This window comes from Nicotiana tabacum, chromosome 3, assembly GCF_000715075.1.
Source record: "Nicotiana tabacum cultivar K326 chromosome 3, ASM71507v2, whole genome shotgun sequence".
NCBI lineage: Eukaryota > Viridiplantae > Streptophyta > Magnoliopsida > Solanales > Solanaceae > Nicotiana > Nicotiana tabacum.
The window spans coordinates 178,230,324-178,251,790 of record NC_134082.1 but is presented as its reverse complement, the minus strand read 5'-3'; the positions used below and the strand labels follow the sequence as shown (position 1 = coordinate 178,251,790).

The 21,467-nt window shown below is 40.8% G+C and overlaps 1 protein-coding gene across 2 annotated transcripts; it reads left to right on the top strand.

Moving 5' to 3' along the window:
• Positions 1–11,130: 11,130 nt before the first annotated feature.
• LOC107810743 (uncharacterized) lies at positions 11,131–17,880 on the top strand. 2 transcript variants are annotated; one of them, XM_016635555.2, is made up of 4 exons: positions 11,131–11,500; positions 13,033–13,167; positions 15,732–15,818; positions 17,371–17,880. In XM_016635555.2, exons 1-4 carry the CDS (start codon positions 11,372–11,374, stop codon positions 17,527–17,529), a joined length of 510 nt encoding a protein of 169 aa, XP_016491041.1. In that variant the 5' UTR covers positions 11,131–11,371; the 3' UTR covers positions 17,530–17,880. The 2 variants fall into 2 exon arrangements, with proteins under 2 accessions (XP_016491041.1, XP_075106364.1); XM_075250263.1 differs by lacking the exon at positions 15,732–15,818 and having other exon boundaries at positions 11,228–11,500; positions 17,371–17,741.
• The last annotated feature ends 3,587 nt before the right edge of the window (positions 17,881–21,467 follow it).

The window sequence follows — 21,467 nt, the reverse complement described above, 5'->3', positions numbered from 1 at the left end:
TTTTAGAGTTCATGAGTTTTTTCTTTGATTTTGATGCTAAATTCATAGTTACTGATGTTATTTTGATGATTTAATCGCACGATCAAGTCCGTATGATGTTTTTGGACTGGTGTCCATGTTTGGTTTGGAGCCCGAGGGCTCGGGTGAGTTTTGGATAGGCCATGGAGTGTTTTGAGCTTAGGAAAACTGTTGTGTGTTGCAGATCTGCAGGCTTCGCAATTGTGAAGCCTGGCTCACAATTGCGAGCTCGCATTTACGAAGACCAATCGCATTTGCGATGATGGGCTGGGACAGGAACCTTCGCATTTGCGAGGCTTATCTCGCAAATGCGACTTCAACAGGGACTGCAAATGCGAACAACTATTCGTAATTGCGAAGAAAGCAGGATTTGGACTACCTTCGCATTTGCGAAGCCTAGGCCGCATTTGCGAGTTTGCATTTGTGAACCTGACTTCACATTTGCGAGTTCGCATTTGCGAGTTCGCATTTGCGAACCTGACTTCACAAATACGATATATGATCCTGTATAAATCATAACTTAGCCGAAAAAATCTCATTTTTCAAACTCTTTCAAACCTAAAACATCTTTGGGTGATTTTTCAAAGACAACTACTCTTCCAAATCAATTATAAGTCATATAACATCTTTTCATATGATTTCAACTCAAAATCAAGAGTTTTCATGGGGAAAATTGGGTGTTTTGGGTAGAACTTAGGATTTTCAAATTTTGGGAATTTGGACCTCGATTTGAGGTCCGATTTCAAAACAAATCATATATTTGAGTTTGTGGGTGAATATGTAATCGGGTTTTGGTTCGAACCTCGGGTTTTGACCATGTGGGCCCGGGGTCAATTTTTGACTTTTGGGGGAAATCTTTATAAAATCTATTTTCATGCATTAGAATTGATTCATTTAGCATTTATTGATATTGTTAAGTAAATTATGGATAGATACAAGCGAGTTGGTGGTAGAATCAAGAGGTAAAGCGGTAGTTGAGGCTTAATTGTGTTCGTGGCTGTGAGGTAAGTGTTTGGTCTGACCTTAGCTTGAGGGATTAGGAGTTGTGTCTTATTTGCTATGTGTTAATTGTGGAGTACGACGTATAGGCATGGTGACGAGTATCTATATGTTGGTGTCAAGCATGCCCGTGAGTCTCGTATGGTAATTGTTGTGACTCCGTTGTGATTTGTTCATGCTTAATATGTTGATTATCATTGTTGGTTCCCTTGCCGGGATGTTATTGTTTATGATATTATCTTCCTCGCCGGGATGTTATTATTATGACATTGTCTCCCTTGTCGGGATGTTATTATTTACGACATTGTCTCTCTTGCCGGGATGTTGTTGTTATACTCTTGTTCCCTTACTGGAATTCTCTTATGATTGATGTTGATTTGTAAATGGAATCGAGTTGCACGCCTATAACAAGATATATGAAATGGGAATGGGTGGCACACCGCCATGGTGATATATGAAATGGGATCGGGTGGCACGCCGCTACGGTGATATTTGAAATGGGATCAGGTTGCACGCCTGCAACAAGATATATGAAATGGGATCGAGTGGCACGCCGCCACGGTAATATATGAAATGGGATCGGGTTGCACGCCTGCAACAAGATATATGAAATGGGATCGGGTGGCACGCCGCCACAGTGATATATGAAATGGGATCGGGTTGCACGCCTGCAACAAGGAAGAAATGAAAGTGAATACTGTGTTTGTTTTCCTTATTCTTGTTGGCATTTAAATTTTGGTTTCTTTATATTTCTCTTTTGGTATTCTATTGTTATTTGATACTCCCCGCAACATGTTTTCCCCTCCCATATTTAGCTGTAATTATCTACTTTTATTTTTCCATTGTATATGATTTAACTACACAAGTTTATTTCGTAGTCTAGTCCTAGCCTCGTTACTACTTCACCGAAGTTAGGCTAGGCACCTGCCAGCACATGGGGTGGGTTGTGTTGATACTATACTCTGCACTGTGTGTAGATCTTGGTGCTGCAGCTTTTGGACCGCAGTGAGGTGGCTGCCTTCAGTCCATTCAGGCGACCCGAGGTAGTCTTGTAGGCATCCGCAGGCCTTGGCGTCTCCTTATATCATTTCCTTCTATTTTTACTTATTCACAGACAGATTCATGTATTTCTATTTAGACTTTATCTGTAGTATTCATAGATGGTCCGTGACGTTGTGACACCAAATTATAGGTAGAGTTGTACTTAGACTTCCGCAGTTTGCATTAATCTAAATTATCAAATTTCGTCTGCCGCACTATTTTTGTTATTATTATTTCCGTTGTTTTTGTTATTTTGTTTTGGAATTGCTAAGGGATACAAAATGAAAATGGTTAAATAATTAGACTAATTGGCTTGCCTAGCTTTCACTAGTATGCGCCATCACAACTCCCGAGGGTGGGAAATTCGGGTCGTGACAAGTTGGTATCAGAGCTCTAGGTTACTTAGGTCTCACAATTCACGGACAAGCTTAGTAGAGTCGGAGGGATCGGTAAGGAGACGTCTGTATTTATCCCAGAGGCTACACAGTTAGGAACAATTTCACTTCTACTCACCTCTATCGTGCGGTTTGGTTTTTCAATGCTAATTGGATTTCTACTCTGTTCTTTCGCAGATGGCGAGAACACGTGCTTCCTCATCCACTGATCAGCAGCCCGAGCCCCAGCAACAGCTCCCACGAGAGGCAGAGGGCGAACCTGAGGCCATGCTAGAGGTTTAGGTAGGGGTAGAGCTCAACCCAAAGCAGCAGCAGCGACGGAGCCTCAAATTGAGTTTGATGATGAGGTTCCGGCCTAGACAGTTCCGGTGGGCCTAGCTCAGGTCCAGAGGGGTTCATTGCTACCCTAGTACTCCAATATGCTTTGGTCCGTCTAGTAGGCCTTATGGAGAATGTTACTCGGGCAGGCTTGCTTCCGGTAGCACCAGCCATCTCTCAAGCTGGAGGAGGAGCCCAACCTCCTGCTACTCGCACTCCGGAGCAGATGACTCCCCAGTTTCAGACTCTAGCAGCTCAGCTAGTTGGATCAGTTCAGCCGAGTGTGGTAGCTCAGACCGGTGATGGAGCAGCTATGTCTGTTGATGCCTTGTGGAGATTAGACATGTGAACCAAGCTCTTCACTACCACTTTCAGTGGTGCATCTTCTGAGGATCCCCATGATTATTTAGACAGCTGCCATGAGGTTCTCAGGAACATGGGGATAGTGGAGACCAATGGGATCAACTTTGTTGCTTTTCATTTGTCTGGATCCGCCAAGACTTGGTGGAGAGATTATTGTTTGGCTAGACCAGTTGGGTCACCAGCTTTGACTTGGGATCAGTTTTCTCAGCTATATCTGGAGAAGTTTCTTCCTATCACTCAGAGGGAGAACTATCAGAGGCAGTTTGAGTGTCTCCAGCAGGGTTCTATAACTGTTACTCAGTACGAGATCAAGTTTATTGATTTGGCCCATCATGCTCTTTTTATACTTCCCATTAAGAGAGAGAGAGAGAGAGAGGAGGAGGTTCATTGAGGGACTCGTTCAGCCTATTCGACTTCAGATGGATAAGGAGACGGGGAGCGAGATTTCCTTTTAGGACGCGACCAATGTGGCCAGGAGAGTTGAGAAGTATCTATCACAAGGGGTGGTCAGGGGTCTGACAAGAGGCCTCATCATTCAGGCAAATTTAGTGGTGCCTCTTCTGGAGGCAGGGATTCTTTTGGTAGAGGTCATCCTCCTAGGCCTTTTTAGTTAGCACTTCAGGCTTATCACGTGCTCCAGGTGGTCGTGGTTCTCACATGCAGTATTCTGATCAGCAGTCCTATAGTGCATCGCCAACTCCTATCAGTGCACCTTCAGAGTTTTCAGGGTCGTCAGTCCCAGCAGCCGAGGGCTTGTTTTACTTGTGGCGACACGAGGCATATTGCTAGATTTTGCCCTTGAGCACCGAGCAGTTCTCAGCACCAGGGTTCCCGTGCCATGGTTCAGGCACCGTGTGTTCCACCGTCCGCTCAGCCAGCTAGAGGTAGAGGTAGGGGTGCTAGAGGTGGAGGTAGAGGTATTATAGGAGGAGCTCAGGCCGCTAGAGGTGGAGGCCAGCTAGCAACAAGCCGTCATAGATATGTAGTTCAGAGTAGTGGGCCCCAGTCCCAATGTTATGCTCTTCCAGCCAGGCCTGAGCCTAAGGCTTCCGATGCAGTTATCACATGTATTGTTCTAGTTTGTAGTAGAGATATTTCAGTTCTATTTGATCCAGGGTCTACATACTCTTATGTGTCCTTTTATTTTGCACCGTATTTGATCATGCCTAGTGATTCTTTGAGTGCTCCTGTATATGTGTCTACACCGGTGGGTGATTCTATTGTGGTAGATCGTGTCCATCGCTCTTGTATAATGGTGATTGGGGGTCTTGAGACCCGAGTAGACTTATTACTTTTGGACATGGTTGATTTTGATGTCATATTGGGGATGGACTGGTTATCACCTTACCACGCTATCTTAGACTGTCATGCCAAGACTGTAACCTTATCCTTGCCGAGTTTACCTCGTTTAGAGTGGAAATGGACTCCTAGTCATTCTACCCGCAGGGTTATCTCATATATGAAGGCTCGGTGTATGGTCGAGAATGAGTGTTTGGCTTATTTGGCATATGTTCGTGATTCTAGTGCTGAGATTCCTTCTATGGATTCTGTGCCTGTAGTTCGTGAGTTTCCTGAGGTATTTCCTTCAAACATGCCGGGTATGCCACCCAACAGGGATATTGACTTCTGCATTGATTTGGCTCCAGGCACTCAGCCCATTTCTATTCCGTCGTATCGTATGGCCCGCCAGAGTTGAAGGAATTAAAGGAGCAGTTGCAAGACTTTCTTAATAAAGGCTTTATTAGACCTAGTATCTCACCTTGGGGTGTGACGGTGTTGTTTGTTAAGAAGAAGGACGAATCGAAGAGGATGTGTATAGATTACCGGCAGTTGAACAAGGTTACAATCAAGAACATGTATCCATTACCGAGGATTGATGATTTGTTTGATCAACTTTAGGGTGCCAAGGTATTTTCGAAGATTGACTTGAGATATGGCTACCATCAGTTGAGGATTAGGGCATATGATGTCCCTAAGACAACTTTTCTCATTCGGTACGAGCATTATGAGTTCTTGGTGATATCATTTGGGTTGACAAATGCCCCAACGTCTTTTATAGAATTGATGAACCGAGTGTTCAAGCCTTGCTTGGATTCGTTCGTGATAGTCTTCATTGATGATATTTTGATCTATTCCCACAGCCGGGAGGAGCATGACCATCATCTGAGAGTTGTTCTTCAGACTTTGAGAGATAGTCAGTTGTATGCTAAGTTTCGAAGTGTGAGTCCTGATTGAGTTCGGTTGCATTCTTGGGTCACGTAAGAGGGTATTCAGGTAGATCCGAAGAAGATAGAGGCTGTCAAGAATTGGCATAGACCCGCATCAGCTATAGAGATCCGGAGTTTCTTGGGTTTGACAGGCTATCACCATCGGTTTGCGGAGGGGTTTTCATGTATTGCAACCCCGATGACTAGGTTGACCCAGAAGGGTGCCCAGTTCAGGTGGTCAGACGAGTGTGAGGCGAGCTTTCAGAAGATCAAGATAGCTTTGACTACGGCGTCGGTGTTGGTTTTGCCCACAGGTTCAGGGCCATATACAATTTATTGTGATGCATCTCGCATTGGACTTGGTGCGATGTTGATGCAGGATGGAAAGGTCATTGCTTATGCTTCACGACATTTGAAGATTCATGAGAAGAATTATCCAGTTCACGATTTGAAATTAGCAGCCATTGTTCACGCGTTGAAGATTTGGAGGCATTATCTATATGGCACGTCATGTGAGGTGTTCACGGATAACAAGAGTCTGCAGTATTTATTTAAGCAGAAGGAGCTAAATTTGAGGCAGAGAAGGTGGTTGGAGCTACTGAAGGACTATGATATCACCATTTTATATCATCCGGCAAAGGCCAATGTGGTGGCCGATGCTTTGAGTAAAAAGTCAGCCAGTATGGGCAGTCTTGCGTATATATCGATCGGTGAGAGACCACTTGCTTTGGATGTTCAGGCTTTGGCCAATCAGTTCGTGAGGTTGGATGTTTCTGAGCCCAATCGTGTGTTAGCTTGCACAGTCGCTCGTTCTTCTTTATTGGAGTGTATCCAAGATCAGTAGTATAATGATCCTCATTTATGTGTCCTCAGGGACACGGTGTAGCACGGTGGTGCCAAGTAGGTTACGTTAGGAGGTGATGGAGTTTTGAGGCTGTAGGGTCGAGTTTGTGTGCCTAATGTGGATGGATTTCGAGAGTTGATTCTAGAGGAGGCCCATAGTTCCCGGTACTCTATTCATCCAGATGTCGCTAAGATGTATCAGGATTTGCGACAACATTATTGGTGGAGGAGGATGAAGAAGGATATTGTTGCATATGTGGCTCAGTGTTTGAATTGTTAGTAGGTAAAGTACGAGCATCAAAAAGTTGTGTGGTTTGTTCCAGAAGATTGAGTTTCTTGAGTGGAAGTGGGAGCGTATCACTATGAACTTCATTGTTGGACTCCCACGAACTTAGAGGAAGTTCGATACACTGTGGGTTATTGTTGATAGGATGACCAAATCAGCACATTTCATTCCTGTGGCAGTCTCCTATTCTTCTGAGCGGTTGACAGAGATCTATATCCGAGAGATTGCTCATCTTCATGGTATGCCCGTGTTTATCATTTCTGACCGAGGTACACAGTTTACCTCACATTTTTAGAGGGCAGTTCAACGAGAGTTGGTCATACGGGTCGAGTTGAGCACAACATTTCATCCTTAGACGGGCGGGCAGTCTGAGTGTACTATTCAGATTTTGAAGGATATGTTGTGAGCTTGTGTTATGGACTTTAGAGGTTCGTGGGATCAGTTTTTGCCTTTAGCATAGTTTGCCTACAACAACAGCTACTAGTCAAACATCTAGATGGCTCCTTATGAGGCTTTATATGGTAGGCGGTGTCGGTCGCCGGTTGGATGGTTTGAGCCGGGAGATGCTAGGTTGTTGGGTACAGATCTAGTATAGGATGCCTTGGACAAGGTCAGGATCATTCAGGATAGGCTTCATACAACTCAGTCCAGGCAAAAGAGTTATGCCGACTGTAAGGTTCGTGATGTGGCATTCATGATCAGCGAGCGGGGTGTTGCTTCGGGTGTCGCCTATGAAGGGCTAGATGAGATTTGGGAAGAGAGGCAAGCTTAGCCCTAGATTCATTGGCCCGTTTGAGATTCTTGATCGAGTGAGAGAGGTGGCTTACAGACTTGCGCTGTCGCCGAGCTTATTAGCCATCCATCCAGTGTTTCATGTGTCTATGCTTCAGAAGTATCACGACGATCCATCCCACGTGTTAGACTTCAGCACCGTCCAATTGGACAAGGATTTGTCCTACGAGGAGGAGCCGGTAGCTATTCTAGACCAGCAGGTTCATCAGTTGAGATCTAAGAGTTTGCCTTCTGTTCGTGTTTAGTGGAGAGGTCATCCTGTTGAGGCATCGACCTGGGAGTCTGAGTCTGATATGTGGATCCGTTATCTCCATCTTTTCTCCGACTCAGGTACTTCCTCTTATGTCCGTTTGAGGACGAACAGTTGTTTTAGAGGTGGAGAATGTGATGACCTACTTATTTCGGAAATAAATTTTGTGTTCTGAGGCCTTAAAACCTCCTTTTATCTCACCTTGATTTGCGTGCACAGTCCGGGCATGTATCCGGAAAGTCATTATGTGAAAATCTGTGGAAAATGATAAATTTTTCTTTTAAAATGAATTTAAGTTGACTTCGGTCAAAATTTTGGGTAAACGGACCAGGACCCATGAGTTAACAGTCCAGGAGGGTTTGTAGGAAAATATGGGACTTGGGCATATGCCTAAAATTGAATTCCGAGGTCCCAAGCCCGAGAAATAAATTTTTGAAGAAAATTGTTTAACTGAAATTATAAGAGTTTTCAGAAATTAGAACATGTTTGAATTTGATGGTATCGGACCTGTATTTTTGTTTCGGAGCCTGGTACAGGTCTTATATGAGATTTAAGTTGAGCCTGTAAAATTTGGTAAGAAACGAACTTGATATGACGTGAATCGGACCATCGGTTGTTAAAAATGGGACTTAAAAGTTCATGAGATTTTTCTTTGATTTTAATGCTAAATTCACAGTTATTGATGTTATTTTGATTATTTGATCGCATGAGCAAGTCCGTATGATATTTTTGGACTGGCGTGCATGTTTGGTTTGGAGCCCTGAGGGCTCGGGTTAGTTTTGTATAGGCCACAAATTGTTTTGAACTTAGGAAAAACTGCTGTGTATTGCAGGTCTGCAAGCTTCGCAATTGGGAAGCCTGGATCGCAATTGCGAGCTCGCATTTGCAAAGACCAATCGTATTTGCGATGATGGGCTGGGGCAGGAACCTTCGTATTTGGCCTACATTCGCATTTGCGAACCTGACTTCGCAAATGCGATATCTGCACCTATGTAAATTATAACTTAGCCGAAAATTTCTCATTTTTCAAACTCTTTCAAACCTAAAACATCTTTGGGTGATTTTTCAAAGACAACAACTCTTCCAAATCGATTGTAAGTCATTTCTAACTCGTTTTCTTTAATCCATAACATCTTTTCATATGATTTCAACTCAAAATCAAGGTTTTTATGGGGGAAATTGGGTGTTTTGGGTAGAGCTTAGAATTTTTGAATTTTGGGGATTTGGACCTCGATTTGAGGTCCAATTTCAAAACAAATTATATATTTGAGTTCGTGGGTGAATGAATTATCGGGTTTTGGTTCGAACCTCGGGTTTTGACCATGTGGGCCTGGGGTCAATTTTTGGCTTTTGGGGAAATCTTTAGAAAACCTATTTTCATGCATTAGAATTGATTCATTTAGCATTTATTGATATCATTAAGTAAATTGTGGCTAGATACTTAACTCTCTTCCTCTCTTTTAACTCTTTCTTTTTCAGATTCTCTTTCTTAGTTTCTTTGAGGTAAGTGTTTGGTCTAACATTAGCTTGAGGGATTAGGAGTTGAGTCTTATTTGCTATGTGTTAATTGTGGAGTACGACGTATAGGCATGATGGCGAGTATCTATACGTCGGTGTCAAGCATGCCCGTGAGTCTCGTATGGTAATTGCTATGACTCCGTTGTTATTTGTTCATGCTTAATATGTTGATTATCATTGTTGGTTCCCTTGCCGGGTTGTTATTATTTATGATATTGTTTCCCTTGCCGCGATGTTATTGTTTATGATATTATCTCCCTTGCCGGAATGTTATTGTTATGACATTGTCTCCCTTGTCGGGATGTTATTGTTTACGATATTGTCTCCCTTGCCGGGATGTTGTTGTTATACTCTTGTTCCCTTGCCGGAATTTTTTTATGATTGATGTTGATTTGTAAATGGGATCGGGTTGTGCACATGCAACAAGATATATAAAATGGGATCGGGTGGCACATCGCCACGGTGATATATGAAATGGGATCGGGTGGTACGCCGCCACAATGATATTTGAAATGGGATCGGGTTGCACGCCTGCAACAAGATATATGAAATGGGATCGGGTGGCACGCCGCCACGGTGATATATGAAATGAGATCAGGTTGCACGCCTGCAACAAGATATATGAAATGGGATCGGGTGACACGCCGCCACGATGATATACAAAATGGGATCAGGTTGCACACCTGCAACAAGGAATAAATGAAAGTGAATACTGTGTTTGTTTTCCTTATTCTTGTTGGCATTTAAATTTTGGTTTCTTTACATTCCTCTTTTGGTATTCTGTTGTTATCTGATACTCCCCGCAACATGTTTGCCCCTCCCATCTTTAGCTGTAATTATCTGCTTTTATTTTTCCGCTGTATATGATTTAACTGCATAAGTTTATTTGATAGTCTGGTCCTAGCCTCGTTACTATTTCGCCGAGGTTAGGCTAGACACTTACCAACACATGAGGCCGGTTGTGTTGATACTACACTCTACACTGTGTGCAGAGCCCAGTGCTGCAGCTTTTGGACCGCAGTGAGGTGGCTACCTTCAGTCCATTCAGGCGATCCGAGGTAGTCATGTAGGCGTCCGGGCCTTGGCGTCTCCTTCTATCATTTCCTTCTGTTTTTACTTATTCAGAGACAGATTCGTGCATTTCTATTCAGACTTTATTTGTATTATTCATGGATGGTCCGTGACGTTGTGACACCAAATTTTGAGTAGAGTTGTACTTAGACTTTCGCAGTTTGTATTAATCTAAATTATCAAATTTCGTCTTCCGCACTATTTTTGTTATTATTATTTCCGCTGCTTTTGTTATGTTGTTTTGGAATTGTTAAGGGATAAAATGGTTCAATAATTGGACTAATTGGCTTGCCTAACTTTCACTAGTAGGCATCATCACGACTCCCGAGGATGGGAAATCCGGACCGTGACATCAACATCTATAAATAACATAAGGATGGTTTGGTTTGAGGGATGAGAATCTTTATTCATGATATAGAATTTAGCAGTATTAAGTTATACTTGTTTGATTTCCGTGATATAACTTTTCATTACTAATATAATTCATGCATAGCTAATGCAACATTTGGTTTACAGTATTAAGCTACATAATTTTAATGGACTTAGAATAACAAATAAAATGTGTATAACTTATACAAAAATCTATCTACTAGTACAATATAGAAGTTAAAATGTAAAATAAGAATATATACATTTAGAATGCATGAATTAGGGCCCGTTTGGCCATTAAATTTTTTTACTTTTTTCGATTTTTTTTTCGAAATCAGTGTTTGGCCATGAAAATTTCAAATTTCACTTAAAGTTGATTTTCGAAATTTTGCGAAAATTGGAAAAAACTCTAAAAAAATATTTTTCAAAATTTTCATTTCAATCACTCACAAAAATTCAAAAATAACTTCAAATAATATTCATATCCAACTATAACTCTAATTTTTAAATACTATTTTTACTTAAAATCATTTTTAATTTTTCGGCAACTCAGTACATAATACCCCATGATCTCTGACTATTCAGCCGTCCACCAATCTCCAGAAGTCAACCAATCGCCTACTGTAGTAATAGATCCATTATCTCCCGTCAAACATCTTCGCAATTATAGGCATTTGTATTTCACCACATTGCTTACATCATCAAAAGACCACTTCCCAACTTCCATGAAAGAACCTTCCCCTTACCCCACACGCATTTAGCTTATTCCTCAAGAATTCAGCTCTTGATCTGAACTGTTCAAGCTTGAATGGTTCGATATAAAGAAATGTCTTTGCACATATAATTCTCTTGAACGTTGATTGGTTTATTTAGAATAACCATATCGAGAAATCGTTTATATATGGCACTGCCAGTATTGAAGCTAGGGACACTTGCATTGAAAACACTTAGCAAACCCATTGCCAGTAGGCTTAAGCAACAAGCTGGCTTGCATCCCAAGTTCCGTAATTTCATCGTGAGCATCGCCCAGGTAACTGTCTCTTTGGTTGGATTTGTGATTACATACATATATTCGATTAGTTTTAATCTCGTTCTTCTTCTTGGTACGGCTAATTAAAATGAAAGGGCATAAATTGTGCATTTCGTTTACTCCCTCCATCCCCAAACCAATGATTGGCTTAGGAGTACGACTAGTGCAGTATCTAATTTTTATGTGTACGAGGACTTGTTATTTTGTGTAGAATTGGTGACCACATAGGCCATTAATTCTAATTCTTTAATTGGAGCCGTTAGCCCCTTTCAGCATAAAGGTTGTTTTTGTTGCTGGTTTATCACATTCCGAGAATCCAATTGGGGCTTTTTGAACTTATAGGGCAATTTGTAGTATAGATGAGTAAGTACTAAAAGTAGCAATTTCTTTCTAATTAGAAGTATTTAAGGAACGAATAAACCGTCAGTTGCAATGTATTGATTGGGTTCTCATACCTCAATAGCTAGCTTTGGGGTGTGGTTCTTCGTGGGTTGTATCAATGGCATCAGAGCCACCCACCACCCTCCGAGCCCACTGTGCCATGGATGGTGACATTGGTATTGCAGTGTTCCTCGAGGCTAGAAATGTCTAGTGCACAGCCAGCCGTTGAGGACGACGGATGTGGAGCGTGGTGGTTTGTTATGGTTCATTGCAAGGTATGAGGCTTGAGTCCCACATTGGTATTGCATAGTAAAAGAAAAAATTGTTTGACTCTCCCGGTACCAATAGTGTCTTATGAAATGGTATGGGGTAGCGGATAAGAGTGTGCTGCATGCCTTATGCTGTGTGGCTGAATTTGGACTTCATTAATAAAAACCTTAATTGACGAGCATATGTTACTAGAACAATTTGTGATTACAATTTTACTGTTCATGGTTAGTTAGTTTACTCGTCCATCCAATCAATTAGTTGTGAGTTGTTGAAAGAACATAAATAATGCAATTGCATAATTGTTCGCCACTATAAGTGGATCTATAATCTAATGGGATTTTACAGTCTGAAACAAAATGCAAAGAAACCATTGTCAAAAACTGGAATATGACAAACTACAACTTCCCAGGTATATTTGGCATGAGAAGATTGGTTATCATTTTGGAGAGTTCCGGTTCGTTCTTCAGCACTTGTAGTTTCTGAATTGAGGGACTAGTAAGATTCACTTAGGTGGTTGGATGATTCTGATGGATACATCTTCTGATACATGTTAATAGCGGCTTGTGCTCCTGTTGAGGAATTTTTGTGCAATTTGACTAAATAGCTGGTCATTCCTTGTGTGTCTTTACCTTTGATAAGTCAATACTCTTCTTTTACTGTCTAGTTCTTTTAATCCCTTAATAATGCAAGAAATGCTCGTGCATTCCTCTTCCTCTGTGCATTTCTCTTTATTATGTTTCAGTACATTCATTCAGCTATTTATGTCTTGTTTGTAGATGCAAATACCGATCTTTCAGAAACTTTATCCTTCATTATATGTTAATCTTTTGAATTCTGTTAGCATTTCGAATTACATCTTTTTTAACACATTTGCAAAACAGGCAAACCACCGGGTGACAACAACAATGCAAAGGCGGATATATGGTCATGCAACCAATGTAGAAATACGGCCTTTGGATGAGGAGAAAGCTGTTCAAGCTGCTGTTGACCTTCTGGGGGAGGTTTTTGTCTTCTCGGTATTGCTTATTTTCCCACTTGACTCTGTGATGACATGTCTAGAGTAGTTATCTAAGCTTCCTCCCTTCATTAACTGTTACATATCATTATTGTTCAAAAGAAGATACACCTTGCTAACTGCTCAAGGTTTGAAATCCTGTGCACTTAAAACATGATATGCGCTCTGACGCAGTATGGAAGTAGTCGTGCTACCTTTGTTACCCAGATTAGCAGTGGCAACTTCTAATAATCCACATAGCCCTTGTAATTCTTGGGCGATAAAGTTGCTTTGCATCAATATGCGTGATCATGCCTAGTTCAATATGTCGACTGAATCCTTCTCTGTGCAACTGCCTTGCGATTTATTTTTCCAAGAAGAGTTTGGAACACAAAGCTTAGATCTCTGAAGCTTATATACAGGAAATTGCCGTATCTACCATCTCGAGATGCACAAACTATCTTTAAAATTTGCTTGAAATCTGAAATTTCTACTTACAATCTCTGACTGATCATGCATGAAGCGAGTAGCTCCTAAGCTAAGTGCTGTTAAACAACACATATTTGAATCGAGAATTGTTTATGATGATTTTTACATGATCTTCGAAACATCAAAGCATATTGCTTTGGCTGATCTGCGTGAAGCTTAGTAGTTAGTGCTATTACACAACACAGAATTGAGCTAAGATTTGCTTATGACAAAATGTACTTGTGTCAGTATATAGGGTTCTTTTGGAGTAATTGATATGCGTGAAGATGACTATTTTCTCTTCTTTTTTCTTTTAGCTGAAATATTAAAGTTAACAAATTCCAAGTATAAGTTATCAACATTTTACATTGACCGCACTTTGTGGCTGTGCTACAAAATCTTGAACCAACTTTGTTTTGAACTCTTGGGTTTTAGTGCTGATCTCCTGTTTGAGTTATCCTTTGCTGAGAAAGGAAAAGGAAAGTATCAAGAGTTAGACTCGAACTCTTGGGCTCTAGTGTTTATCTGTTTCTTTTGAGGTATCATTGGTTGCTAAGGATGGAAAAGACCGAGAAAGCTAGTCAGTAAATTTGAATAGGAACTTAAAACCAGTGGCGAAGCCAGGATTTTTTTTAAGAGTGTTCAAACTTGAAAGAAGTAAAAAAAAAAATCCTCGAGAAAGGGTGTTCAATACTTGTTATACACCTTTAAAACCTAATATTTTATCTACATACACAGTGTAATTTTCTGACGTTGACCACCCTTATCATAGTGTAGCTTCGTCCATGCTTAAAACTGTAGTATACAAAAATTAACAGATTTTTAAATTTGAATGACATGATTTTAATTCGTATTTTACTTAATTGTAGTATTTGAATTCTAACGTCTCATAAATTTATGTTTCTCTCTCTATACTATGTATGTATGTATGTATGCATGCATGCATGCATGCATGTGTGTGTGCGTGCGTGTATATCCTCATTTGAGCCTTTCTTCACTAAAAACCCGTGCTTTCACTGTGCTTTGCATCTAAAGTCTTGGTAGACTTTAGCTTCTTTTTATTTTTCCTTTTTTTTTTGTGCTGTACGCCCTTGACAATATGGTTGGAAATAACCTTATGGACGATGATCAACAGGGCTGAAGTTTAGTTCATGAGATTGTTAGATGATTTTGTGGATTACTACTGATTAAAAGAAAAGTTGTGGAAAATTGAGGTCAAAGCTTGGACCTCGTTATCCCTACTGTTTGTGCTATCTCAAGTTTCAGATTGTTTTTGTCCTTCTTTGCAAAACAATTATATAGATATTTTTTGGATTTAGATGTTTTAGTGAAACAGTTCCATAATGAGGAAGAGCTAATACTTCGTCATGATCTTTTTTCATCTTGAAGATTGACACGACGAGTCAACAATTGTTAGCCTATTGATAAAATTGGGAGATTAAAAAAATCACAATAGTTGCAGCTGCTTGCCAATGTTGACCTTTAACTAGTTTTCAATGGCCATACAACAACAACAACAACAACAACAACCCAGTATAATCCCTCTTAGTGGGGTTTGGGGAGGGTAGTGTGTACGCAGATCTTACCCCTACCCTGGGGTAGAGAGGCTGTTTCCAAATAGACCTCCGGCATCCTTCTCTCCAAGAACTTCCCACCTTGCTCTTGGGGAGACTCGAACTCACAACCTCTTGGTTGGAAGTGGAGGTTGCTTACCATCAGAGCAACCCCTCTTGTCTCAGTCAATGGCAATAGAGAATGAAAATAAAAGATTTATTGGTCTCTGTCAGCAGCTGGATAATTAGAGCAGCTATGCTGCGATGGAGATGAAACACAACTTCCAGTATAGTTAATGGAACAGATTTCATTCCATGATTCACTTCCTAAATTTCAATTTCAGTGCAACAATAATCTGTTCCATTAGTTTGCCCATTTCATGCAAGTGACACAGTAATAAATCATGAGTAATGCACCACGGAGGGCATCCTTATATTTGGTTGATTCTGTTGATAGTGGCGGTCAGTTTGGAGCGGTGTAATGGCACTTGACTTGGATATCTTGCATCTAGCACCTCTATGTTGCCTAATTTGTGCTTTGGCAACTTTTTAAATCGCTGAACAGGTTGCAGTTGCTGCACTTTACTTTGAGGTGCAAAGAAGTTCTCGATCAGAAGCTAAAAAGGAGGAAGTTCGCAGGCAAGAGATGGAGGTATACTCTCAAATTCTTTGATTACTTGTTTGGTCTTGATAAACTCTTCCATTTTATCAATGACCCAGGCCAAAAACATTGGACACCCCTGAAAGTATTTGCGCTGTTCCTTTAATGTTATCTCAGTAAACATCTACTTTAGCATTTCCTTTTCAAGTTTCTGGTTACTGATTATTATTCTTAAGAGTATCGTGCATTGATTGAGGAATAAGTTGTTATCTCCCTATGGTCTTTGGCATTACTCACCTGATGAGCTAACATTTGAGGTTGAGCTAGACCAAGGTCCATTATTATTTCTTCATTTATTCATTTATTTTGATAAATTGGTTTATGGTTATTTCTATCTCAATGTGATTTCATGGAATGGCACCAAAGCAAGCACTTTTTGGTATACAAGTTGCTGATCTAGTCCCTGTGATTGCCAATTAACAGACCAATTTTGCTTCACATCCATTAATACTGTTGCCTATAGCCCTTAGAGCAGATAGGTGGATGTGCCATGTATCCCTCTAATTACATGCTGTTATTTCTATTACTAAACCTGTAAAGCACCCTAATTTACCTGGCTCATTATTGCTCCTTGCTGCAGAAGAAGGAATTGTTGTAATTTGCTATTTTGAGTTCTGGAGTATTATGTGACAAAATAGTACCACTGATACTCAAAGGTAAGTTCTATAAAGCGGTGATTAGGCCGACCATGATGTATGAGGCTGAGTGTTGGCCGGTTAAGAAATCACATATCCAGAAGATGAAGGTAGCAGAAATGAGGATGTTGAGGTGGATGTGCGGGCATAGTAGGATGGATAAGATTAGGAATGATAATATTCGAGAGAAGGTGTGCGTGGCTCCCATTGATGACAAGATGCGGGAAGCAAGGCTCAGGTGGTTCGGGCACGTTCAGAGGAGAAGCCCAGATGCTCCGGTAAGGAGGTGCGAACGACTGGTTGTGGAGGGCTCGAGAAGAGGTAGAGGGCGGCCTAAGAAGTATTGGGGGAGGTGATTAGGCAAGATATGGCGATGCTTCAGATTTCCGAGGACATGACACTTGATAGGAACATGTGGAGGTCGAGTATTAGGGTTGTAGGCTAGGAGTTAGTTAAGTCTTGCCTTATGCCATAACTTTGGGAGACTAGTTTGGTAGGGATACTATTTTGCTTTTGCTTTGTATCATTCCTCTTGATTTCATGTTCTTATTTTTCATATATATATATATATTTCATATTATTTCTGTGGTGTTACTAATATTGTCTTCTTTTGTCCTTTTGTCTTCTTGAGCCGAGGGTCTTTCGGAAACAGCCTTTCTATTCCTTCGGGGTAGGGTTAAGGTCTGCGTATATATTACCCTCCCCAGACCCTACTAATGGGATTTCACTGGGTTGTTGTTGTTGTTGTTGTTTGAGTTTCTATAAATTCTGTCTAAAACAAGTGCTTTTCTTTTCTATTACATCATTAGTGGAGTTCAAAACCTCTGTTAGTTGTCATAATAAACTGAAATTCTATCATTCTATAACTTTGTTTGAGTTATATCTGAGGTCCTTGTGTTTTTGTTCAGCAAATGCGGGAACGAGATGAAGCATTGGCAAGAGAAATGGAGAGCCTAAAAAGCAAAATTCAAGAGCTTGAACAGCTAGCTAGGGGACGAGGACTTGCTGGAGTGTTCAATCTGAGACCTTCTCACGTTGAAGAAAGCAAATCCCCAACACCTGCATGATCTATTGCGTGAAGTTTTGGCGGCAAAACGATACAATTGTTTTTCTCATTCTTTGGATCCAAGAATCCTATCTGGCTTTTTTAAAAGCATGACAAAGCCTAAGCTTCTGTCACTGAAAATGAATTTGAATCGTGAAAGTTTCCATTGATGTGATCAATGTTGCTAGGTTATGTAGTAAGAATTGCATGAAGCAGCTTGAATTTTTGTTATGTCCACCTTTGGATTGTGCACTTTCCTCCTGAATTTTACATTTACCTAACACCACAGGCTTAGCTTAGGAGACTTGTGTACTATGCTGATTATACTGTGCAAAATTGTGAAATATTGGGTATTTTGGAGATTTTTTGTTCAGCCATGTTCTATAGTACTGGTGAAATTATGTCAAGATGCTCCTTACCTGCAAAAGTTGTACGATGCATTACAAAGAAGAGGTATTTACCTTTAATACAATCAGACGGGCTTGAATTGAGCAACATTGTGATGACCCGATAGGTCATCTTATGAACTAAAACCAAATTTTGTGTTCCGATGCTTTAAAAACTTCATTTTATCCCTCATCGATTTACGTGCGCAGTTTGGACTTGTTTCCGGATAGCTTTTATGTTGAAAGTTGATAAAAATAAGGAATTTTGCTCAAAAACCTCATTTGAGTTGACTTCGGTCAACATTTTTGGTAAACGGACCCAGACTTGTGTTTTGACAGTCTCGGTGGGTCCGTATCGAAATATGGGACCTAGGCGTATGCTCTGAATCGGATTCAGAGGTCCCTAGCCCAAGTTATGATTTTTTGTTAAAAATTGAAAGTCTGAAAATTTATTTATTTTTAAGAAATTATTGATGTTTGATCTCGTTGATATCGAGTCCGTATTTTGGTTCCGGAGCCCGGTACAGGTCCAATAATATTTTTCACTTATCTGTGAAATTTGGTAGGAAACGGAGTCGGTTTGACGTGATTCGGACGTCCAGTGGTAAAAATAAAGATTTCAAAGCTTTCTTGAAAATTTCATTTGATTTGGTGTTCAATTCGTAGTTCTAGGTGTTATTTTGGCGATTTGATCGCGTGAGCAAGTTTGTATGATGTTTTCAGACTGGTGTGCACTTTTGGTTTGGAGTCCCAAGGGGCTGGGTGTATTTTTGGATCTTTGGTTGAGAGACTAGTAAAGTTAAGAAATTTGGGAGTTTGACCATGGTCGATATCAGGTTAAGACGACCTTTTTTTAGTGTTTTAAGTGCGCGAACAAGTCTGTAGCGTGTTTTATGATTGAAATTCATATATGGTTTGTGTCTGGGAGGTTCGGATGAGTTTCGGAGTGGTTTCGAATCATTTCAGAGAAGTTTTGGGCTTTGCTGGTTTCTGGTGCGATACTGTTCATTCGCAATTGCGAACCTTTTATGACAATTATGAAAATACTGTTCATTCGCAATTGCGAGCCATTTATGGCAATTGCGAAAACACTGTTCATTCGCGAATGCGAAGTTTTGTTCGCAAATGCGATACCTGCAGCTGAACAAAAGATGACTTAGACGAGATTTTTGATTCATTTCCCAAATTTTCAAAACCTAAACTACAAGAGACGATTTTTCAAAGAACTTTTCTTCCTCAATTCATTGATAAGTGATTTTAAACTAATTTCTTTCAATATTTCACTACTTTTTCATAAAATTCAACCAAAAATCTAAGGTTTTCATGGTGAAATTGGGGGGTTTTGGGGTAGAAACTAGGCATTTCGAAATTTGGGGATTTAGACCTTAAATTGAGGCCAAATTCCAAAACCAATTATATATTCAGGCTCAGGGGTGAATGGGTAATCGGTTTTGGTCTGAATTTCGAGTTTGGACCAAGCGGACCCGGGTGTTGACTTTTGTTGACTTTTTCAAAAATGGCCTAAATGAAATTCTTTGCAATTGTGGGTAGATCCTAATGCTTTATTTGAATCGTTTGGTTGGTAAATTGCTAGATTCTATCAGTCCGGAGGCTTGTATGAAGGGAAAAGCTGTGATTGAGCTGTGAGTTTAGCCATTGGAGCGAGGTAAATATCGTGGTTAACCTTGACTTGAGGGATTAGGTATTATTTGCCTATTTGCTACGTGTTTGGATGTTGAGTACAATGTATAGGTAAGGTGACGAACACCTATGCGTTGCTGTCGAGTCATAGCATGCGAGTGAGTCTTATTCTTGTAATTGTTGTATTCTTTGATCATATTGTTCATGCTTAGACTAGCTATTCGTTATGTTGAGAAACTCTTATCATGTTTTACGGAATTTGGTATTGATTGAGTATTGACTCAAAGTTAAGGTTGGTATTGTGAAACTAAATGTTGAAGTATGACTGGTTGTTGATATTGCTATCCCGCTGTTGTTATTGTTCATTGTTTTGGTAAGGGATAGTGTTAAAACACGAAGGGTGATGCCGTGCAATATTTTGTGAGTGAGAGTTAATGTACGAAGGGTGATGTCGTGCCAGATATGTGAGTGTTAATGCACGAAGGGTGATGCCATACCGTTTTTTTTGTTTATATGGTGAGGATGAGAGGTAATGCACGAAGGATGATGCCGTGCCGTTTCTGTTAATTATTATGGTGAGGTTGAGAGTAAAAGCACGAAGAGTGATGTCGTGCACCTGTCTTTATTGTGTTTAATACTTTCATTGGTGCAAAGCATATTGTCTGCTGTGGTTTCTTTACTTTTACAGTTTTCTTTATCTTGTACTCCCCTCAGCATGTTTCCCCTCCCGTTATTATCTATTCAGTTTCTATTAGTTGTTATCATGCTCGTATATTGTTTAACTGCACAGGTTTATGAATGCGTCTTGTCTTAGCCTCGTCACTACTTCGCCAAGGTCAGACTTGACACTTACCAGTACATGGGGTCGGTTGTACTGATACTGCACTCTGCACTTTCTGTGCAGATTTTGGTACCACAACGAGTTGACCTTGAGTCTAGCTGTTGGCTTGATATGTTTGGAGACCCAAGGTAGTCCTGTTGGCGTTCACAGAACCTGGCGTCCGTTTCTATGCATATCCTTTACTGTTTCATTTGTATTCATAAATAGTTATATTTCCTTCAGACACCTTACTTGTAGCTAAATCTTAGTAGTTCGTGGATTGTGACACCAGATTTTGGGTAGTTGTGTATAAGTATAGAAGTTATGGATTTCCACGTTTTTCTTTTACCTTGTTATGGCTTATTTGATGTTTATCACTGAAAAACTTAAGAATTTGGCTTAATGATCTCTATCGTTGGCTTTCCTAGCAAGTGAAATGTTAGGCATCATCATGGTCCCGACGGTGGGAATTTCGGGTCGTAACAAGTTGGTATCAGAGCACTAGGTTTCCTAGGTCTCACAATTCATGAACATGCTTAGTAGAGTCTGGAGAATCGGTACGGAGACATATGTACTTTTCTCCCAGAGGCTACAGAGTTTAGGAACAATTTCACTTCTATTCTTCTCTGTCGTGTGATTTTATTCTCTCCATGCTAATCGAACTCTTCTACTCTTGTCCTTCGCAGATGGCGAGAACACGTACCGCATCTTCAGCTGAGCAGCACCCAGAGCCCCAGTGGCAGCTTCTATAAGGGGCAGAGGTCGAGGCCGAGGTCGTGCCAGAGGACGAGGCAGGGGCAGAGCTCAGCCCCGAGCTCGAGCAGTAGCACCAGCAGTGGGGCCTCAGGTTGAGTTTGACAAGGAGGTTCCAGCCCGGACTGTTCCAGAAGGACCAGTTCAGGTCCTGGAGGGCTTCATTGCCACCCCAGTGCTTCAGGACGCCTTGGTCCGTTTAGTGGGCCTTATGGAGAGTGTAGCCTAGACTGGAACATTCCCTATGGCACCAACGTCTTCAAGGCTAGGGGAGGAGCATAGACTCCCGCTACTCACACTCCGAAGCAGATGGCTCCCCAATTTCAGAATCCAGCAGCCCAGCCAGTTGGGGTAGTTCAG